The sequence below is a fragment of the Carettochelys insculpta genome, chromosome 13, assembly GCF_033958435.1.
Source record: "Carettochelys insculpta isolate YL-2023 chromosome 13, ASM3395843v1, whole genome shotgun sequence".
Taxonomy (NCBI): Eukaryota; Metazoa; Chordata; order Testudines; family Carettochelyidae; genus Carettochelys; species Carettochelys insculpta.
Window position 1 is genome coordinate 41128255 of NC_134149.1, and position 23805 is coordinate 41152059.

At 50.3% G+C, this 23805-nt stretch overlaps 1 protein-coding gene across 1 annotated transcript; it reads right to left on the reverse strand.

Annotated features, from left to right (window-relative positions):
* Positions 1 to 10778: 10778 nt before the first annotated feature.
* Positions 10779 to 21655, reverse strand: TSPAN6 (tetraspanin 6). The gene is made up of 8 exons (XM_075007652.1): positions 21447 to 21655; positions 19847 to 20035; positions 19447 to 19521; positions 17477 to 17575; positions 16635 to 16787; positions 15721 to 15804; positions 12013 to 12101; positions 10779 to 11240 (listed from the first exon to the last, which is right to left on the reverse strand). The coding sequence occupies exons 1-7, from the start codon at positions 21531 to 21533 to the stop codon at positions 12033 to 12035; spliced, it is 756 nt and encodes a 251-aa protein (XP_074863753.1). The 5' UTR covers positions 21534 to 21655; the 3' UTR covers positions 10779 to 11240; positions 12013 to 12032.
* Positions 21656 to 23805: the final 2150 nt, after the last annotated feature.

The following is a 23805-nucleotide window of genomic DNA, read 5'->3' on the forward strand; positions in this document are numbered from 1 at the left end:
AGAACTGGCAGCCAGGGCATCTGCAAAGCTGAGTGCCAAGAGGTAAAGCAAACCCACCTGAAACTACGATCCTGCCCTAGGGGTCGTGGACGAGGCAGCCACAGCTGAGGCTGCACGATGGGCAGGAGCAACTCCAAGGAAGTGCTCACTAAAGGAGGGCACGGGAAACCAATCCATGGACCCCACCGTCCGTGTAAAGAGAGGTCACCAAAATAAAAATACTCTGTCCTATGTAGTGCCTCTCATTCAGAAACTCACCCCCTTTACAAACATCAAGGAATTCACCCTCCCAGCCCTGACAGGCAAGGATGTATTGCCTGCTCCGGTGCTTTGTTCACAATAGTATTACCTAGTTCTTAAACAGGCCCAGCAATCACCAGATACTTTACCAAGGATGTCAGTCTCATGAGCTGCATTGTACAGATGGGGAAACTGAGGCACAGAATGGCAACAGGATTTGTCAAAGGCCACACAGCATGCAGCAAACCTGGGAACAGAAATAACTTTCCTGAGCTCCGGTCCAAGGCCCAATCCACTGACTCACTCTGCTCCTACACACTGATTACCTAGCAACATGGATGTCCGCTCTACCACCTTCCAAAGAACAAGGCCCTGTAGCTAGAAAACCAAGTGCTTTGGCCATCTCTCTCCATTGCCTTTAAAGCAACAGATTACTTCTAAGAGCTGAAAAAATTAACCACATACAAAATCCATGTGGCATACAAGCAGTGGCAGGGGCTAATGCTCAACACCTTTTTTTTTTTCCCCCCCAATGTGATTTTTTATTTCACTCTTTAAAGTGCTTGTTTCAGTAAAAGGAGGAGTGTATTGACCACAGACTGCTGGGAGGACAGGGCAAACACATCTTTACAAAGTAGGAGACAAGCATACGCCGTCCCATACTTGATCTTCTGAATATAAAGCCTTAAAGCGACATTACTCTGGCTCTTTTTACCTGAATTTGCTACAACATAAGTCTCTCTTACTGCTGAGAAACCTTAGAAAGTCTAACAGATCCAGTCATTTGAGCTTCTAAACACTCAGTTCTACATCTCAAACTTTTCTACATTTCTTTGGCCTACATACTGGAGCAGAAGTGTCAAGAGATTTCCATTGAACTTGAGTTTTATACCATATTCCTTACCATGGCATCCAAGCGGCTCATTTCTAGTCCCAGCTGGACAGGAAATTCCATGAGACTAGCTTCTAATGGTGGGAGTGGCCTAGTCTAGGACATTTTCCACTGCTTGAACATTGCAGTGCCATCAGCAGTAACAAGGCTGGACGCCCTACAGCAGCAGGCATGTTAGGCATTGGGTCCTCTAACCTAGTTCACAGCAGATCTAATCAAGTGTAGTTAAAATTCCAGTGCTGGCAGGAGACAAAAGTTCTTTCATTTGAGGGCTTCTAACATCACTAACCTCAGGGGAGCTGAACCAGTGTTTATTACTCTTATCATATGTATTGCAGGAATACATAGGAAACACGGCAGTAGCGCCTGCGAAAGCTCAGAATCGACCACTGTGTCAGGCACCATATAAAACAGAACAAAAAGAGGTTACAACGTAAGACTCACTGGGTCAGACCAAAAGGTCCATTTAGCCCAGTATCCTCTCCTCCGACAGTGGCCAATGCCGGATGCCCCAGGAGGGAGAGAACGGAACAGGTAGCCCTCCCCGTCATCCATTTCCAGCCTCTGACAAACAGAGGCCAGGGACACCATTCCAACCCACCCTGGCTAATAGCCATGGAGGGACCTGACCTCCATAAACTTATCTAGCTCTTTTTCGATCCCTGTTAAAGACCTGGTCTTCACAACCTCCTCTGGCCAGGAGCTCCGCAGGCCAACCATGCGCTGTGTGAAGAAAGACTCCCTTTTGTTAATTTTAAACCAGCTACCCATTAATTTCTTTTGTTAGGGGAACAAATAAATTTTTTTTCCTTACACACTGTTCCCCTACCTCTATCATATCCCACCCCCCCCCATCTCCTTTTTTCTAAGCTGAAAAGTCCCAGTCTTTTAAATCTCTCTTCATATGGCAGCCGTTCCAACCCCCTCAGCATTTTTGTTGCCCTTTTCTGAACCTTTTCCAATGCCGAGATGCCTCATTTGAGATAAGGTGACCACACCTGTATGCAGTAATCAAGGTGTGGGCGTCCCATGGATTCATACAGAGGAAATAAAATCTTCTCTGTCTGAGTCTCTATCCCTTTTTTAATTATTCCTAACATTGTTTCCCTTTTTGACTGCTGCAGCACATTGAGTAGATGTTTTCAGATAAATATCCACAACGACACCAAGCTCTTTCTCTTGAGAGGTTATAGCTAACTCATTTTGTATGTATAGTTGTGATTATTTTTTTCCAGTGTGCATTGCTTTAGCTTTATCAACATTACATTTCATTTGCTATTTGATGTTTCTGAAAAACAGAGCAGCCTGAGCTCCTTTGGAGTTTATGCCTCTTAATTTAGTCAGGGACCTGAAGGGAAGAGACACATGCAAACAAAAGGGAAACAACCGCTAAATTTTTCCAAACCTCACCCACATTTTGGGTCCCATCTGGAGGAAGTTAAATCAGTTAATATCATTTCTGTCCCCTTTTCCCATCCCTAGGCCTCATTTGGAGGCACTTCTTTCAGATAACAGACGCCAAAATGAACAAAGACAGGGAGCTCTGTCACAATGCTGATTCCTACTTACATTTCCAGGACAGGCTACGCTTCTCTCTTGCATTCCCCCTCGCCCCCAGCCTTGCACGAAATAAATAAATAAAAAGCCCTTTCCTTGTCTGGTCATCATTGTGGACTCACAATCCCTTGGCTAGAGTCTGTGTAATCTGCAGTGATCACTATCTATATTTCAGAGAATAAGCTGTTCTCAGGCTGGGCTGCTCAGAGCTATTTTGCATTAATTTATGCAACTCCCAATAGAAAAAAAATCTATCCCAGAGTTGTGTGTCTGGCTCAGCGTTTGGCTGGACATAGTAATGTCAGTTCAGAATCTTAATGAGGTGTAACCGGGTGGCCTCTGTTCCAGTTAGATTGTTCATGTCAGGGAGAGTAGGGATCCTTATATACCCTGAAGCAGAATCTCTTTATTCCTTTCTTTAAATTATATTTCTGAGGCTGCATGGTACTGTCAGACAAGCGTTCCCATCAAAGGAAACCCAGGACATGCTGCTTACGGCTCAAAATCCCCCACAAAGTAACATCACAGAGCTAAATCCAGACAGCAGCTTGTTAACATCACCGGCGCCACACATCAAAAGAGGGACGAGCAACGATAAACGGCCTCGCTGGAGCACCTACGTTAATAATCGAGAGCAATCCCACCATGCCTTCCTGGCCCAGCATGGCACTGCGCTTGAATCCTATTGAAAACTTCACGGGTTACTGACACAGGTCACTCCTGGGCACTGAGCAGACATAGAGGATAAAAGTGATTCTGAGCCACTCTGCAGCCTCCCCCCACTCCTGCTGGTAGCCAGAAGTCAATCAAATTAGAACAGCGTGCAGGGTGCTGTAATTTATCAATTTGCAGTGGGCTGCCTGAGGGACGCTTACCTGCATGAGGGATCCCACCGCCCACTGGGGCTGCCTTCCAGCTACTTGGCACTGCCCATGCAGATCAAGCAGCCAGTAGAGTGAGGATCTACTCACTAATTATCTATTGATGATGGACCAACTTGGAATCCAGTGGGTTCCTGGAGAGAGCTGCCAAGCCAGAGCTTCGCTGCGGCTTACACACAATCCATATTTAGCCACATGTGACAAGTTGTGGTGACAAGGGAAAAGACCTGAAGCAAAAGCACATGAGGCTTGCAGATGTGTTGAGAGGCATCAAGAGGAGAACAACTGATACGGAGCACAGAACACACATCTCGTTCAAACTCCATAAGGGCTGCACTTAGGAACCAATTCATATTCCCAAAACCCAGATGCCAGTGCAAAACTACCCCATGCTAAGGGCATGTCTATACTACAGAGTTACTCTGGAATAAGCTATTCTGGAATAACATGTCCATGCTACAGGGAAGCCCCAGACCAAGCTAAACTTATCCAAAATAGCACGTCCACACACAACAGAACCTATTTTGGATTACCGGCCCCAGAAGTACTCTAGGGAGGGCACCAGGGTGGGTACTTCCAAGGGCTGTTTGGTCAGGGAAGCTGCTCTGATTGGCTATCTCACAAGTCACTCCACCCTTGCCTCTTGCCTCCTGGGTCATAAAGGGGACACACTGGGCATGTGCGGCCTTGTGCTCTAGTTGCCCTTGCAGACACCACAGCACTCAGAGCATGGAGCCGGAGCAGCTGCAAACCACTGCTGGGCTCGTATTGCATCTCACGGCACATGTCCTCCACGCTGCCTGCATCTTGTTTCAGTGGAACCATGACGAGGACCAGCTGGACACTCTCATCCTGGTCCTGGTGCTCCTGGTTGGTACTCTCTATCCCCTGCTCACCGTGGACTGCCGCCTCTGGCAGCTGACACCAGCTCCAGTGGGGCTGTGAGTGCTGCCAGTTTCCAAGTGGTGGGGAGGCTGTGACTGCCCGGGGACGTGTCCCCCTGCCTTGTCTGCAGACACCCTGGCAGCCCCTGGGGAGACTGGAAGTGGAGAGCTGGGCAGAGCAAGGACATGGCTGGTGGCTTGCTCCATGGAGGACACCAGACACCCCAATGCGATGGCCATGTTGTCCTGCTGGCACATCAGGTGGTCCAGGTGAGCCGGGGTGCCCCTGACCACCTCTGCGCTCTGCCCACTCCTCCTCCAGGATGGTCTGCAGACAGGCAGGCTCTCTGCTCCTGCAGCAGGTCGCCCCAGGAGTGCTTCCTCCTCCAGTCCCCATTCAGGTGGGTAGATGGTATGGGAGGTGGGGGATGCACCACTGCTCACAGCTGACCCAGGTGTGAAGAGAAGTTCTGAGGGTTATCATCATGGGAAACACCGTGTATGACGCCCAGCCCCAGTCCCGGAGCCGACACCAACAGTCTTGCTTCAGACGCCGGTGATGTGCTTTGAGCATGGCCATGTGTTGCCCAGACAGTGAGCGCTGTCCAGCGGGGAGCACAGACATCCCTGGGGAGCATTGTGACACCCACGACTGGGAGATGAACCAGCCAGGCCACAAACCTACAGGCAAGAGGGAGGGAGGACTGGGCAGCTGGCCTTCCCTCTGAGTCCCATGCACCCCAAGTCTGGCACTCATGATCTCCCCCACAGGGAGGTCTCCCACCCATGCCTGCTAGAGGGTGGGAAGTTGGGGGAGGTGTGTGTGATTGGCAGACACCACTTGCCAGGGAAGAGCCACCGGCTTCCCCTCCTCTACCTCCCTGCCCCAGCAGGTTCCCCTCCATGACATCAGTCTCCCCCCTCAGCACCGTGCTACTTTGGGAGTGACTGGTGCCTGAGTGCAGGCCAGACTCAGGGACATGAGCGGCACCGCTGTGTAGGTCACTGACCCCAGACACCTTGGTGGGGGCTTCTTGCTGGAAAGCGTCCTACCACCGAGGCCGGAATAAGGCAGGAACCTCGTGAGAGGGACTACGGGGTCCAGATGGGGGCGCTGATTGCTCCAGACTGGCAGGCCAGGTGCAGAGAGTTGAGTGGGTTGTTTTCTGTAACCCCCAGGCAATGTGGGTCATGAGAAGTGTCTACCCCCACCACCACACACACAGACACACACACACACACACCAGTTGCCACCTGCCCCCTAGGTGACAGTGAAAGTTTTCTAACTCACCTGATGTGCCCTCGCCAGGATCCTGGGGGATGTCCTGGGAGTGGCTCCAGGGTCAGCAAGACCTCCTGGCGGGCAGGCATGGTGGCATTGCTGGCCTCCTCCTGCTTCTCCTCCTCCCCATCGTAGTTCTCAAGCACCCCAAGGGTGACGCCAGGCGCGTCCCATCCATACTTCTCATGGCAGGAGGGAGGGGGCATAACGCAGCCCCCCATCAGGATGGCATCCAGCTGCTCAGAATAGGAGTGCCTGTGGGGTAGCACCCCAGTGTGGCTGCACCAGTCCTGGGCTTTGTGATAGTCCTGGCACAGCTCTTTAATTTTGAGCCGGCACTGCTCCAGGATGCATGTGCGCCCCTGCTCCACCAGGCAGGCAGTAATCCAGCCAGAGACCTAAGCCCTCCAGCACCTAACGTGGAGATCCTGGAGAGCGCTCTCCTCTGCTCAGAGCCCTGCGAGGTCCAGGATCTCCACACCAGTCCAGGACGTCGCTCACTTGTGTCCTGAGGCAATGGGTCCCGTGGGAGCAGCTCTGGCCGGGCTCATGACTGCTCTGTCTACAGCCGGCCCTCCTGCCTGCGGCCAGCTCATTTACGGGCTCTGCGGGGCAAGCGGCAGTAGAGCTGGCTGCAGGTGTGCCTACAGTGGTCAGGTCTCCAGCTGCGCCAGGCCCCGGGAGGACAATTACTTAAGAATAACAGCCCCTGCCTGTGCACAGGAGAGCTATTTTGAATTAATTATTTCAAAACGGGCACTTACTCCTCTCAAAACCAGGACTACACCATTCCAAATTAACTCCCAGTTATTTTGAACAAATAGGTTGTTTAGTGTGCACGGACAACCCAGTATTTTGAAATAACTGGGATTATTTTGAAATTACCTCTCAGGCGCAGACCAGGGCCTTCTGATCTTCGGGAAGTGACTCCCTGGCACCTTTTCCTTCATCTGTAAATTGGGATCACCACCACCTTTGCAAAGTGCCTGGAGACTCTTGGAGGAACAGAAAACAACATATTCTTTATTATTCAGGTATCTAAAGCATCCCCCATCCACATCATGTAAACCTAGTATGTTAGCAACATCTCTTCCAAATAAAGAATTTGTGGCACTGTCCGAGTTGCCGATCACACATTTTGAGCTACATGGGAGACTGTTTAAACTGTTAAGGTCCCAGAGACCTCCCTTGTGTTGTGTTTGTACAGCACCACGCACAACAGAGTCCTGCTCCACAGCTGGAATTCCTAGGAGCTCTGAATCAGTAATAACAGCCCCACTGAAGTCAGACATCCTGCTCGCATGTGCAATGTTTAAAATGTGTAACAGAATGATCAGTCTAGGGGCTGACAGCACAGTTGCCAGCTGGGTACTGAGCGCAGTAGCCCTTGGACAAGAGGGTACGGATGAAGTTCCCTCCTCTGGGGAGAATTCAGAACTGGAAGTGGTAGAGTTCCCAGCTACACTGGCTGTGAAATCAATTTGCCTTCTCGGTGCTGCTCTCTGCTGGCCCTGCACAGAGCTGCAGCTATTTCAGGACTGAGTTCCTGCACTCACTTTTCATGTACAAATAATTGTACAGACAACCACAGCAGCGTATATAGACCCTATAACCCCACTCGCTACACCCCGTTACAAGCGAGACAAGGAAAGAAAGCCTGTGATTCAGAAGCTGGCAGGGGAAGCAGCACAGGAAACCAGCCCTAGGACTGCATGAACTCCAGCTGCTTTCTCTGGAGCTGGTCACAGGTGTTACCAAATGGCAAAGCATGTGGAGTAAGACAAGACGGCAATGTCGGGGAGCGTGCTCATCGCTTAATTTTTTGCGACTAATTCAGGGCAAAGGAACAACCTGGGAAAAGAGATGAGGGACTCATTCTGCAAAGGGGTTAGCAGGGGCTTTCACCCGCAACAGATGGCACAGCAGCTTCCCACTAGCGGCCTGCAATTGCTAATCAACTCCTGCTGCTCCCTGCTTTGGACCCCACTCCACAAGGTTTTTAGAAGGGGCAGGGATGCAGCGCATCCCTATCCAGTCCCGGTTCCATCAGCTGCCCTCGGTGCACCATTCTAGTGCCCCCAACCCCGCAGGCGCTCAGCCCTGTGAGCTCATGGGTGGGACTCCTGGGCCAGCTGATCGGCACGTCAGCTGATTTAAGACAGGTCACCAGCAGCATCTTCACAGGAGGAGAAACAAGAGTCCAAGAGGACAGGTCAGTTCTGATAGATCCTAGCCAGCCCACTCCAGAGCGGGAATGCCAGCAGAAGATAGCGGCTGTGCTCTCCCAACATGAATGTAGGCACGGAGCTGGGGAAGAGGGTTATGTCCCACTGGCTATCACCAATGGGACGGTCTGAGGGGAGTCACTTCAATAAGGTTAATTTAAAAAAACATCTTTGTGGAAAGGACCAAACATGGCAGCTCTGGGTCCGGCACAGGGAGCAGAAAGACACACCTCTGTAAACACGTGCTTCAATGCTGGCCTTGGGAGGCCACCCAGCTTTTAGCGGCAGGTCACTCTCCACACTCCTGCAATCTGAAGCGTCTCTGCTGTGGCTTCGTATAAGAGGACCCGTTAGACTATGTCTACACTGCAGCATTATTTCAGAAAAAACTATTCTGGAAGAGATTTTCTGGAATATCTTATTTCGAAATAGCGCATCTACACACAATGCGTATTGAAACAGCGCTCAGCTATTTGGACATAGAGCATCCACACTGACAGGGCACCCTGGATGGGGCTGGAAGTCCCTATTTCGGAGTATCCCCTATTCCCTGTGTATGGGAGCTATTCCTCACAGGGTGAGGTTTATAGAACGCTAAATAAGCCATCCGCTATTAATTGCGGTTTTGCTGTGTGGACGCTCAGAGTTATTTCGGAATAGTGACTATTATGCTGAAATAACTTTGCTGTGTAGACACATCCTTAGCACCAATTCTGGTGGTTTAATCATGTGGCCACCTGGCCTACATAAATCTGAGAACGCCATGGTCACTGAGGTAAGTCGCGAGTCTGCCCTTAGATGAGCGAATGCCAATCGGCACCACCGCTAACCACTGCGAGGTGAATGGCACCAAAGAGGGTCCAATGGGGGAGCAGCATACGGGATTTCACACACAGCACAAAAAGGGACCTAAATAACTTACACAATCAGCACTCAAGGCTTGTCAAGATGAACGGCTGGTGTGTCACGAGCAGGAGTGTGCTAGCTTGCCCCATAGACTCTGCTCCGCTCCACTCCGAAACACAAGGAAATCAAAGTGCACCAGGGAACGTTCAGGCGCAGTAGCAGAGCCCATGGGGACAATTAGACACCGGCTTAGCCTATGGTGTGCAACTGAACAAACAGCAAGATGGGGTGCAAATGTTTATCCAGGCAAGCCCTGGTGACTTAGAACCAGATTATAGGAGGGATGCACTTATCAGCCTACTAATGCAGCACAAGCCAGCACAATGGCAGCGTGTGCAGGCTCATTTGTCTTTGCCCACGCTTTCCGACGGACACAGCCCTGCTTTAGCATTTAGTTTTATCCAGGCTCTGTCCAGTCATTAGCTTTAATTGGACAATGTCTATAATAATGGTCAAAAGTCCCAATGCCCTTTGCCTGGCCTTGAAAACTCTGGAGGCTTTTTAACAAAGCCAGCTGGGGACTGACCTACAGAATAGTTTGATTTATTCTCTGAAGCTGAACTGGATATTAAATGTTGCACTTAGAAGCGAAGCCAGTTGAATGGGGCCACTCCTATCAAAAGAACTTCAGAGCTGCCATTCTGGGTCAGACCATGTGCCACCTTGCTCGGTATCCTCTCTCTCTGGCAGTGGCCCGTAACGAAGCTTCAGGGGGAGGGTACAGAACACGGCAATTATGTTCTGCTGGATCACTGACCTGGTTCTGCTTCCATGCGCAGGTGCTGGAGGCCAAGGCAGGCTGCTTCTCAGCAGCACAGGGTTTGGTGACAGGAAGAGCAGGTGAATGGTGGGCAAAGCACTCTTTCCAAGCAGCGTGGAGACCCTTTGTAGCTCAGATGGCCCTTTCTAATTCCTGCTTTCCTGCCAGATGTTATTGACAGTGATTACTGTAACAGCGCCCGGCAGACTGTACCTCATCCCCTTCTCCTAGACCTTCCTGAGCATTCATTCCAAATCCAGTGCACAGGAACAGTCTGACAAAGCCAACAGTGCAACAAGCTCTGGTGAAAGAGCATCTTGCTGTAATGCCTCCAGGACTAGGAAGGGGCTCACCACACTGTGCTCCCTTATTGGAGAACGTCTGTCGGCTATCAGTGGATTTTTCCAAAGAAGGCCAGGAAGAGCAAATTCCCCCTTACAGTTACACAGTATCCTTTCCTCTGAAGGATCCCAAGGCAGTTTATAGCAAAGACAGCAGAGGGTGTAGCTGCTTACACAGAGGCCGGACTTTGCCCTGTGGCATTCCATGCCAGGAGACGGCTGTTTGCCATCAACGATGTTGCACATCAGCTGTTAGGGAAGAAAATACAAATAACTCCTCTAATTGCAAATGCACCATCACAGCGATGCATTAGAGAATAGGGGCTATGGACCAGGCTGGAATAGATGCACTATGAGTGGCAACGAAATCTCTGCCCCCGGTAGATTCCTGAACTGTAATCACAGTGGAATTTCCTGGAGACAAAATCGGAGTTAATACTTTAGAGTAAAATATTTAATATTTATTGTGTTTCAAGACAAGAAGATTTCTATTTAATACAAAAAAAAATAAAGTTCAAGCAGCACATAATACTGATGATGAAATTATGCCCAACTCAGGGGAGGCATACCTACAAAGTTATTGGCACAGAGAACTACACCACTGAACCTCATGCTACAAGTTACAAAAAAATCACTACCACCTGATTAGGAGAGAGGAATGAGGCCCTTTAAAAAATAGTTATAAAAAAGTGATTTAAAACTCTTGATTGGGGTAGAGAGCCTGGAAACAGATGCTGTTGAACACAGAGCCCCAAAAGGACACGGCAGTGTGTCTGAATAACATAAGACCAGTAGGTGTTTTAGTGGGTCACTGAATTTCAGAATATAATTTAAATGGTTGACAGCAGGAGAGAGAAAGCAATGAATGCATCTTTCCTCACGCACTTCCAAAACTAATGGCGAATTCCAGTTATCAGAGACCGCCTTCTGAGGTAACTAGCAGAAAGTCTACAAATGAGATGAGAGTAGTGTCTAACGTTACTTCACTGTGCAATCAAATTGACGGTGCACTAGAGAGGAGGTGAGGTGGGGGAGACCTGGAGGAATACAGTTATTATAAATATCTTCAGCTATAATGACCCCATTCAGTGTTACAAAAGAAGAGTGTTTTGACAGTTCCCCAGCTGCAACAGAACAGCTGTTATGCTCAATTCTGTGAGCTGATTCTGAAGAGGCTCAGTGAGTTCAAACATGATGTCAGCAGGCTGGGATCAGGTGAAAACTGGAGGACGTGAAGTACTCTCCAGAAGAAGGAGATCAGAGGAACAGTTCCTAAAATTCAGAAAGCAAAGAAGGGTTAATGAGCATGTTGTCCAGCTCTGGAGATCAGGGTTCCCACAAAGCTTGAATCACAGTGCAAGCAAGATTGTGGGCTGCATGCTACTCCACAGCAAGCACAGGTCCTCCCCACAAAATGCACTACCGTACACCACGTTCATCCCAGCTAGGAAAGGGATGATGTCGGAGCTGCAGGTTACACGGAGATGCAGAAGCAGAGTAAGGGTGGTGGATGAGAGAGGCAGCACTAAACTAGTAAGGGGCACTGCAAGGGAGAACGGTAGTATGCTGAAAGAGCTGGGAAGAAGCAGAACTCGTACTGTAGGAGCGGGGAGTAATGGGAAGAGTGGTGTAAGTAATGGGTAGGGGGCAAGGTAACTAACCAAGGTGCATCAGCACGTATGTGTAAGAGATTCCATAGCACCTCTCTGCGCTGTCCTTGTATACAGGTAGGTCCAGGAATGTTTCTATTTCACTTTAAAATTTAAGAGTGAAAAATTTTTTTCCTACCAAATGCAGGTGCTTCTCTCAGCTAGATACTTACCGAAGAAACACACTGATTTGAGCAGATCCCTGCACATCTCCAAGTGGATGGACCTATACATGAGAGCACATGCTACCCTGCCCATATTTTTCTGTGCACATAGGTATACAGCACTGTGAAAGCTGGAGCCTGCAAAACATCTCCCACATTCACAGATCTGCAGACAGGCACAAAATTCAGTGCACAGGCACATAACTACACGCACACACAACACAGACATACCTTGGTCAGAGGCTGGCTTGTTACACCATCTCATACTGATTGTTTGTGATGTACCGGGAAAGGCAGCAGGCAAGAAAGATCCCAACCAACTGAAATATGAAAAAAATAAACTAAGTATAGGTGGAAAATGTAAACTGTCTAAGCTGTGTCCCTCTCTGCAATGATTTGGATGCAATGCAACTGAGATCCGAAGCACTGGATATTTTACTTTGGTTTTGTAAAAGCAAAGTCCAGATAAGGAGACTTTGCAAAATCAAGGAAGATGAGGTTTTGCAAAAACAAAACATGGGCTCCTTTGCTTTTGGGTGGATAAAAGCTGAAAGTCAGAGGACCCTGGCACCCATCAGTGTGCAAAGGAATTCCCTGTGAGAGAGAGTCAACATTTCTTCTTGTTAGAATTTGCTTTATGAACCATCTACTCCTTTATGGTAATTTCCGAGAGATTATATGACTATCAGGAGCATCACAGTCCATTACACAACCAGTAGAAAATATCGACTGCTTCTCCCTGCAAGGACAATGAGAGAATCAAGGCTGATGTGAAAATACTGAACTGAAGGACACACATTAGTTGTTATTGTCGTGTGGGCCCCAGGCAGCTGTTTTCTATGCCAAAAAACCTAAGAATACTCCTGCATGTAACTGTGCTCATGGGAGACAAAGTTGCATAACTGGGTCTTTCATCTGTATGACACAAAAAAGTTCACTTGACAATAAATCATTAAATGTTTATACGATTCTAAGTCCCAAAACACAATGCATTCCTCAATAAGGACAATTGCTACAGTGCGGTTACACTCAAAGAACTGAAGAAAGCACTTATTCATCAGTCAAACTTCACTGCCCTATTTGGAGTATAGATTTGGAAGTTGTAATGAACAGAGCTGTGCAGAGCTGGGAGCCAGCCACCAGCTCCCTGCCACTCAGGTGAGCCGGGAAACTCACCAGTGCTGCTGCACTGGTCAGTTTCCCAACTCCTGAGTGGCAGGCACTCTGGAACCAGCTCCCCACCACTCAGAGTCACGTTATCCCGCCATTCACGCAACTTGAGTGCGCGTATCTTGGAGTTCCACGGTACAGTAGCATATCCCACAATGCACTGCACATATTAAAGGCTGAGTTATCCAACGTTTCAAGATCACATCATTTGCTATTTAGACATGAGTTGTTCATTGTTGAGCTTTTAGACATTCACCGTTTATCGAAAATAATCAGGGTTTGTTTGGTTTTTTTTCCACTTTGCAATTATAGCCTCAGGAGCCACAAAGAAGTTTTCAAAAGAGCTGCATGTGGTTCCTCAGGTTGCAGACCCCTGTGTTAAACCTTGATTTAGACTGGATGATGCCTCACAGGCTGCTTTTCAGGCAAATTTCCTTTAAAGCAAAGTAAATTACATGCATCCCTCACTATACGAGCATAATTGGTTCCCAACTTTCTGCTCGTAGGCAAAAACTCATAAGAGGGACACTAAATGGATTACCATTTAAAGGATTACCATAAAAATACACGTAAAAGTCTCTGACTGGTTCCTAGTGCTCCTAACTTGAAGGAGTGGCAGCATGTGGTGCTGCTTTTGAAGGAAAGTGAACCGTGGGTTTGAGGGCTGGGGAGGGTTTAAAGGCTGAGGGCAGTTTGGGGCCATGAGCAGGAAGGAGGGTTAAAACCTGCTGGTGGGTTGTGGCCGACGGGTGGATGGATGGGGCGGGGTCAGGCTGCTGCCATGGGGCATGTGGGGCGGGTTTAAAGTTGCAGCAGTTTGGGGTCTCTGGGGCCCGAGGGTGGGGGTCAGGCCACAGCAGGTTGGGGTCAGCGGGGAGAGGGTTAAGGCTCATATTAGCAGGGGGAGTTCACTCGTCCAGGTAAATCTCTCGTTGTAGCGAGTACTCGTAAATGAAGTACTCACTTAACGAGGGGTGAGTGTAAAGATAAAATAAACCAAGCATTCAATAAGCAATCTCATTCAGTCAGTCTCTTCCCTGGTTTCTGGGTCTGCACACTCCTGTGCATCAATCCCAAACTGCTCTGAAATCACACTCTTTACTCAAAAGCAAACAGGCTTTGAAGAAAATAAGGAGCTTGGGCATTTGCAACTGCTACGGAGATCTGTGACTCTGTGAATGTCAGACAAACTGGAAATCACCTCAAAATAAAAGTCATCTAACGAGGTTCCTCTGTGTCTGTCTCTGTTGCCACCCTGTGTTCCAGCTAGACACTCTGGGAACCACCACAGTTTAACACCACAGAACCCACAGGGGATTTCTGCAAACCTAGCGGCTGCCACAAAAGGACACAGGAGCTCAGACCACAACTGAGACATTCAGCAAGACCTAGGCCAGGTGGGGAACTGTTTTTGGTCAGGGACCACCGAGCCACAGAAAAATCAGCTGGGGCCACACACAAGTAAAAAGACCTCTCTCCCCTGTCCCTAGTGAGAAACAAGAACCACCCTCATTCACCTGCTCCTATGCAGCAGGGAGAGCTGAGGCTTGTGGCTTCCAGCCTGCAGCAGAAAGACTTGCCACAAACCAGATCTAATTAAGCAGGGGGCCAGAGGTTCCCTACTCCCGACCTAGGCAGCACAGTTCGTAATCTTATGCAACATATGCACCTCAGAAACTTGTTCAGCTGTCTGCCCTGTGAGGGGCTATCACAGGATCAGGTTTCTGAGAGTGCTGTCTTTGAGGGAGACTTTACAGCGTAGCATTCCAGCACACTATGAAAGATGATGACCCTACAAAGACAGCGAGAGCACACACCTATCCATTAATGTCATGAAAGAAACATGTTAAGGGACACCATTCTGATCACCTTCTCAGATGACGTGCCAGGAAGCTCCACCAGCCGAAGAGATCTCTTCTGAAGGCAAGACCTGCCAGCCCTCGCCCAGTTACCTGGCTAGACATCGGGCCAGTTTTTCCAGTGCTCAATAATGAACACTGGGGTCAAATTTTCCGAAGAGCTCAATTCAATAAAGGTTCCCCAGACAGTCAAGATCAGATTTTCAAATTGCTCAGCGTGCAGCATGTACCCAGTATACACAGCTCTGAAAACCCTCTCCGAAACACTCCCGTGCAAAAAGGTGACATGAGCAAGGAGCTCAGGCCAGAGGACTCTTGTTTCCTGCTGAGACGAGGTTGGTCAGAGGAGAAGATCCCAGTTCCATTGCTGCTTGAGGCATAATGCTTCCTTCACCACAAGGATAAAACCTCAGGCTGAAGGATGAGAGAGAGAGAGAGAGAAGCAATAACAGGGAGCACAATATTCTGCTCACTGTTCTGCATTGTCCTAACAGAAGATGGTGCCATTGCTTCAACTGGGTCTGAATTTATGAGAAACATTTCAAGATGTTTTCGGTCACCAATAAGCACTTGCCTTTAGTTAAACTAACATCGTGAAAGGTTCATGGGGCAGCAGAAGCAGGGGCAACAGTTTGTGGACTGGGAGAAGGAATTCAGACAAGTAATATGAGGTCAGAGCAGGAAAGGTTTGCTTGCTTTGGCATCTCTTAGACGCTGGTTGTCTCCAGAGCGAGCGGTTCTCAAACCATTGCCAGGCTATCTAGAAGGAAGTTATGGAGATGGGTGCCTGTGTGGTATGTCAGTAAAATGGAAGGTGACTCTCCATAAAGGTCAACCATTTCTTCCTCTCTGAAATGAACTTTGCCTTCTGCATACATTAAAAAAAATTATACAGCAAGGGAGATTTTACCTGGAAGCAAGCAATGCCAAAGGAGATGCCGGCCACAATGCCCATTTTGGACTCCATAACTGTTGTCACCAGTTTGAAACAACCCTGCAGAAAAAAAGGGTTTGCATCTGAATACAGCATAGGCAATTCCTGGCTACCAGATACTAAGGATGTTTCCTTCCAACCCACAGACATCACACTAGCAACTAGAGGGGTGAACAAGCTCAGGAAGGAATTCAGGTAAGACTTGGGAGTCAGGACATCCTGGGATCCATGCTGTATTTAGCCATTTGGCTTGTGGTTTGAGCTTGGGCAAGCCATTTAAATCTTTGAACTTTGCACCTTTCATGCTGGGCACTGTACCAAAGTGAATGATAGCCTTGTTTTATGAAGGCGGATGTACAGGAACCGAAAGGCAACATGATTTATTGAAGATCAGAGCACATCAGCATCAGAACTGAAAGCTGAACTCCAACTACCCAGTCCCATCTTAACCACTAAGTAACACTACCTGCCCCTGTACATCATCTTCACAGGAAAGCTGTGTGCATCCACAGAAACATAAAGCATTACGCAACAGTACTTTGCGCAAGCCCCATTTGACGCGAAGCCCAACAGGTACAGCAAGCAGGTAGGTAAGGACACGGGCAAGCTAACACAGATATAGATCCCTGCCCAATAACAAGGAATAACTGGGACTTCCAGACAACCTGGGAAAATACACTGGGAACAGCTTCTCTATGCCCCTTTCTCCTATCAGCAGTAACACAGCCTTCATCTCCATTACTGCATACACATTTCTGTAGCCCAATAACCCTCTTTCTAGAATAAAATTCCCTGCCACCTACAGGGCTTGACTGTCTACCAGGAAAAGAAGGTCCCAGCTCACCCCTGTTCAAGCCTGCTTCCACAACACATCTCTGAGATTCACTTACATTATTGTACACCTCTGCCTTGGCTTTGTTCGGGTCCTTCAGATCTTCATCTGTGCAGTTTTGGAGCTTGCAGCAGCTATGAGGAATTCCCTTCTGTGCAAAATAGGTCGTGTTCACCCAGTTTAAATAGTTCTGAACTCCACAGCAGTGTAACTGAGGGTGTGAAGTTTTAGAACAGTAAGGAATAGTGCATGAACTTGAGAGCACCACAAGCCTGAGGCTACATCAATTTGCAGAAACCCCAAATAAGTTCCTCTCTTGGCCTCCATCCCTTCCCACTGCAACCCAGCAGCCCTGAGCATACCTCCCCCACCTCCTTCACACACCACAGAGTAGCTATTTTCTTCACACACAAATACTCTGAGACAATCTCAGGGATAAAGATACATGCAAGACAAGGACACTAGCTGCCACTTTTGTACAGGGAAAAGAACACTGGCAGTCAGATAAGATCTACATAGCACATATACTGCAAGGCCACCTATGTGCACACTGGCACCCGCTACAGTGACCAAGGTAACTGTTGTCACTCAGATGCTTGAGAACTAGGAACGTTAAGGCAATACTCAGTATTCTTAGCCAAATCAACTGTGTAGTGAGACAAGAAATCTGCAGCACACGCTCTTTCTGAGGAACAGCTCTGGCAATAACAGAGAAGGCACTTAAAGTTTAATGCCAGCTGGTAAAACAGGGCCTTCTTTGCGTTATACTTTGCCCATGCATGGCAACCACAGCCACAGCTGCTGCACAACACAAGTTATCAGGGTGTGTTGCACTGTGCATCTGCAGAAAATAGCCTTTCCCAACAGTTTCTTTGGAAGGAACAAAATATAAATACTCACAGTTCTCTGGATGGTATCCACAGCCTCGCTGTGGGGATCCATTGTTGCATTGTAGTTCTTCAGAGCAAGACTGTAGTTGTTCTCAAAGTTGTCCTTAATCTGCAGGGAAGAGAAACATTTTCATTAACCTATAGCCTTCAGAGGCTTAGGTATAAAGAGTTCCTTGATCATGTAAAGCACAGCTCCATTGGAAACAGCTTAAAGCTACGTTAGAAAAGTCATTCCTGTTACTAACCAGACGTGAGACTGGCTATAACGATGAATCGAAGGTTGAGGCAGGGAGCAACGTACCAAGTGCTGGCACGTAATTCTTGCATTTATAAAGTAGACCTAACAACTGTGCCATCATAAGAAAATCAGGAACATTCTGACAGACACATTTCAGATGAAGGATTAAACTCACAAACTACAAAGTCTATTTTTTATGAAAATATGGGTCTGTCAAGTTGAGGATGAACTAGGGAATAGTCTTGGTTTACACTTGGTAGTCCTTGGGGGGACATGTTCAAAGGCAAAACTGGGAGTTACCTCACCTCATACCATCATCCAACAGAGTCCATCAAGCTCACAAATGGAACCCGCAAGGTAAATGCAAAAGAGGAAGACCTCGGACAACAGGGAGATGATCTACTGAGATTGCAGGATAACAAATGGGGTACCCCTGGAGTTAGAAGTTTTGTCTTGAGACAGAGAGTAGTGGAGGAGACTTGTAGGTGACCTATGCTTCACTTGAAGTATGAGGATTTAAGTTAAGTATTTCTAAACCAGAAGTGTCCAGCACAATCTCCACTTGCCCCATGGGGCAACCAGGACACCAAGTTGTGGCAAATATGGCTCTTGAGCTGCATGCGGCTCTCGGAGCCTTTAAACACAGCTCCTCCTGAGAGCCACATACAGGGAAAACGGTTCACACACACAGCAGCACTTGGCAAGAGAAGCACATGGTGGCAGTGGCAGCAGCTCTGACTGCTCTGGTGTATAGCCAGCATTCAATTAGAATGGGGGACTGGGCATACCTGGCTCTGGACAAGGGGGAGAGCATTCATTTAGAGAGGGGTGGGGGGATGTGATGAATATGGAAGGATGACAGTCACAAGTCTGGTGATCTTTGAATTCCTGTTGGACACAGCTGTTCTAAATACTGAAGTACTTTTCCACACTATTTAAAGAACTTTAAAGGACCCAATTAGTAACTAAAAGTTTTCTTGAGTAATGCATCCATTGCGATTAATGCTAGGCACTCTTCATATACTCTCTCTAAATGCCTGTTGATGTTAAATGCTGGTTAACTTGGTGGATAGTTTAGCAACTTTATCTCAGAAGTACTGAATTCAAATCTAGCTCTAATTTTACCTTTGCTAATATTTTGATTAATCATCATCAGCGCAACTACAAATTGATTCTTGAGAGTCAAAAATTCACCTCAAACATGTCACATGTATAAAAAAAGTAAGAGGCCAGCTGAGTTGCTTGTGGTAAGAGATTTGTAAAAAACACAACCGTGCTGCCCAATGGCATAGAGCTGGTCATTTAAAGGTTGTACCCAAAAGAAAACAATTCAAATTCCGTCCCCACTCCCACTTCCCAGCCTCTCCGCATGGGTCTACCTATTTGACTAAATTTCTTTCATGTGACTGTCCTTTTTACAGTTTTCCTATCTTTAAACAATTAGAGGATTTTTCTTACTCAGCTTTTTTGGGCATATTGAACATTTGGAATCTGAAACAGACAAATTCTCTTCTCAACACCACTGTAAATCCAGACTACTCCAGTGAAGTCAACAGAGTTACTCCAGATAACGGACAGGAGCAGAATTTGCCTCTCAGTATGCACCAACCAGAGGATTACACAAAGGAAACAAAATGTAAGTGTAAACTCTTTCTTGTGCAGGTGCTCCATCCCAACCAGGGCCTCAGGCATGGAACGAAAGGGGTGAAAGTTTCAGAGACAGGCATCACACCTGGACTCACCTCATGTCTGAAGACAAATCCCACAACAGCAGCTACCAGCACAATCAAGAAGATGAGGGACAAGAACATGGCATACTGTGGATAGAAAAGAAGAAAGAGTCAGGGAGAGCAAAATACATTCCCAGGCTAGCACAGGTGCACAAAAAGAAGGCTGCAGAGACTCTAGTACACATCTCAGACTTAACCTCTTCCACAGCACTGAGACGCCGGCATTTGTGGCTATGTGAGAAACTCAGAGAACGTATGGTCAGTACTTAGCACCGTATAAAAAGGGAAGAGAGAGAGAGTGTTTCCCAAAGCAAATATACACAAGGAGCAGGGCAGACAGCAGGTGAAGTTCTGGACTGATGGTAACCAGGAATTGGATTTGGGCGCCTCTTGATGGTCACTAACCACTTACCAGTTTTAGCATCCATGTGCTTCCACGGCAGGTAGCAAAACAGCCAAAAGTGCCCAGAAGGATGACGACCGTCCCTGTGCCAATGAGTACATACGGGACATTCGTGGCCTTCTCATTTAACAGCGAGAAATACACCTCCAGGCCCACCTTGCCCCAGATGCCAACTGCCAGCAGAATAATGCCAGAGATCTGGAGAAATCAGAATTGAGACTCAATCATCCTGATGTCACTTTAAAGCACTTGAGTTATCCATAGTCACTTACAGTCACATATGCTGAAAGACTAAGAGGAAAGCGTGCAAGATAGGGATCCCACGGCGGAGAAACAGAGGGGAAAGACAGATAAACTGGCGGGGGCTGCATGGGCAGAGGCACTCCAAGACATAGTCTGGCAAAAGTCCTTGATAGTGGGCATTAAAATTCTTTATGTGAAATCACCCATCAGAAGGGCAGAGCTGGGAGTCCAGGAAGCACTTGTATAATCAGAGCATTTTATCTCTGAACTTCAGTCCCTTGGGTATTGTATAAACAATATCCAGATGAATCCGCCTTTGGGAATTAACTTTCCCCAGGTGGAAACAATTTGCTCTGTTACAAACATCCACAGTTGCCACCTTCCAGAGCCCTCCTTGCACGCACACTTACATGGGGGGAGAGAAACAAGACAGCCGTGGTGGGGCAGAGGGCTCAGCGCTATTAGAAAGGACACACTCACCTGCTGGAGGAGCCTGGGGAGCGGTGAAAGGAAAGGGACAAGGTTACAGGGGGAGCTCTACAAGGCACTGCTCTTCCCCTGGGGCTGCATTGCCAACGCTGGCATGTGCAGGCACGTCACCAGCCCCACAGGCACATGCTACATGCAGGGCCATGACACAAGGCAGTGGAACAGCCCTGTCAATGGGCACAGAGCACCCAGGGAAGACAGGGACCTAGACCCCTTTGGGGGCACATGGCCTGAGGATCTCCACAGACCAGATGGGAGATGCCTCTGGGGTCTGCAGCCTGGGCCCTGCCACTGTGCCCACCCAAGGAGGGGTCCAGCCAGACCAACCTTCCCCAACTTGCCAGGCTCCACTATCCACCAGGTCCTCTGGCCCAGGCCCTGCTTTCCCCCAGGACCCCACCCCGCACCCCAAGGGCTCCCCCGAAGCCCTAGAACCTCATTACTCCCACACAGACCCCCTGCCTCCCAGGGGCTTCCACCATCCCCCCAGGCACATTCCCCCAAAACTCACAGGAACCCACCCAGTTCTTGACCTCCACTACCCCCTGGGATACCACTACCCCCACCCCAGGGGCTTCCACTGTCGCCCAGACCCTTCCCTCAAAACCCCCAGGAACCCACCCTGATCCCCGGGGGTCCCACTACCCCCGCCCCAGCGAGCCCCCCTCCTCCCCAGGGAGCCCCACCCTACCCTAGGCCCGTTCCCCCCCAAGCGCCCAGGCACTCACCCTGCTCCACGGGGGCCCCACTAACCCCATTACCCCCCCCCCGGCCTCCCCACGGCCCCCAGACCGATTACCCTGGAGCCCCCACGTACCCACCACGGGGGGCCCCACTGCCCCCACCCAGACCCCCCCGCCTCCGCGGGGCCCCTCACCCAGAACACGAAGCTGTAGGTGAGTAGGACGCTCTTGAGGCAGGTGATCACCGGCTTCGTCTGCAGCCTGCGGGACGGGGACGCCATGGCTGCCGGGCAGGGCCACGCTCCGCTCCGCTCCGCTCCCCGCCCGAGCCTGTCCGAAAAGCGCCGGGCCGGCCCGAGCCGGAAACGGCCGGAAACTACCGAAGCCTCCTGCTCCGCCGGCCGTCCCCAGCCTCGCCGCGAGCCCCGCCCCCGAGCCCGGCCTCCCTCCCACACCCGCCGCCCCGCCCCCGCCTCGCCGCGAGCCCCGCCCCCGAGCCCGGCGTCCCTCCCACACCCGCCCCCCTGAGCCTGCCTCGCCACGAGCCCCGCCCCCGAGCCCGGCGTCCCTCCCACAGCCCCCCCGAGCCCGCCTCGCCGCGAGCCCCGCCCCCGAGCCCGGCCTCCCTCCCACAGCCCCCCCGCCCCCGCCTCGCCGCGAGCCCCGCTCCCCCAACCCTTCCAGTCCCACCTGGCTACAAACCCACCTCCACACAAACCCCCAAGATCATTTCACCACAAGCCCACCTGCCCCCAACCCCTCCGAGCCTGCCTAACCGCGAGCCGGTCCCCACACAACCTCTGAGCCCACCTCATTGCAAGCCTGCCTGCCCACCTGCCCCCACACAACTTCCTGAGCTTACCTCCCATGAGGTCGCCCACCCCCACACAGCCCCCGAGCCTGCCCACCCATCCCCACACAGCTCCCTGAGCCTGCCTCCCCGTGAGCCTGATCACCCCCACACAGCCCCCAAGCCTGCCCACCCATCCCCACACACCTCCCTGAGCCTGTTTCCCCATGAGCCCAATCACCCCCACACAACCCCCTAAGCCTGCCCACCCGTCCCCACACACCTCCCTGAGCCTGTTTCCCCGTGAGCCCAATCACCCCCACACAACCCCCTAAGCCTGCCCACCCGTCCCCATGCAGCTCCCTGAGCCTGTTTCGCGGTGAGCCCGACCACCCCCACACAGCCCCCTGAGCCTGCCCACCCATCCCCACACAGCTCCCTGATCCTGCCTCACCGTGAGCCCAACTGCACCCACACAGCTCCCTGAGCCTGCCTCGCCGGGAGCCCAACTGCACCCACACAGCTCCCTGAGCCTGCCTCGCCGGGAGCCCAACTGCACCCACACAGCTCCCTGAGCCTGCCTCGCCGGGAGCCCAACTGCACCCACACAGCTCCCTGAGCCTGCCTCGCCGTGAACCCGACTGCCCCCACACAGTCCCCTGAGCCTGCCCACCCGTCCCTCCACAGCTCCCTGAGCCTGCCTTGCCGTGAGCCCAACCGCCCCCACGCAACTCCGAGCCTGCCCTCCCGTCTCACACAGCTCCCTGAGCCTGCCTTGCCGTGAGCCCGACTGCCCCCACACAACCCCCTGAGCCTGCCCAACCACCCCCACACAACCCCTTGAGCTAGCCTTACTGCAAGCCCACTCCTTCCAGTGCCGCTGAGCTCGCCTCACTGTGTGCCCACCCCCACACAACCCATCGAGCTCACTGCGAGGTGTTCCCGCACCAAGCACAGCCCGCCGCAAGCTTCCTCCCCCACCATGTGCCACAAAACCCACCCCACAGTGCCTCCCCACAGCTTGCCTCCAGTGCCCCCTCGAACCCCAGCAAAGCACTACCTCCCCTCCACCTTTGGGGGCAGTCAACAACTCTCATCTGAGTGAGATGTTTGGTGGGGGGCAGAGGTCCCTCAGCTGTGCCTCCCCTCCAATCACCAGACCTAACCTGCTGTGGGGAGAAGTGTGTCGTCCCACACACGTTTCATATGCCCTCTGCGGGTTTGGGGTGGCTGAGTAGTAAATGCCACTGGGCTGGATCTGGGCAGGGGAGGGGAGGCATGGCTGCAGCTGACATGGGACTCTTCCAGGCAGGTGGGGGGCAAGGCTGTAGCTGTCCCAGGATCCTTTGGGCAGGTAGTGGGGTGAGGCACCTCTGGACAGATGGAGGACTGGGCTGTGACCGGACAGGGAATCTTTGCTTGTGGGGGGGGCTTTGGGGGCTCCTCCGGGCAGGGGGCTTGTGGTTCTGGCTGAGGGAGAGAAGCAAGGGGCTCATTGATTGTTCTGTCCTGGGACTGACTGGTAGGATAGACATTCACAGCTGGAGTCCCGGCCTGGTTTTTAATACCAGTGTAGACATACCCTTAAAGCTAAGCTTTGCTGTGACCCGCAGTTCATAACAGACTTTAGTTTATCTCCTCAGTGAAGAATGCGGGTCATCGGTTGGGCAGATATACCCCAGCCATCTGTTGTTTTACTTGTAAACAAGATCCCTTCCAGCGGTTTATTTCTTCCTATAAATTTCCTCTCTTGAAGATTTCAC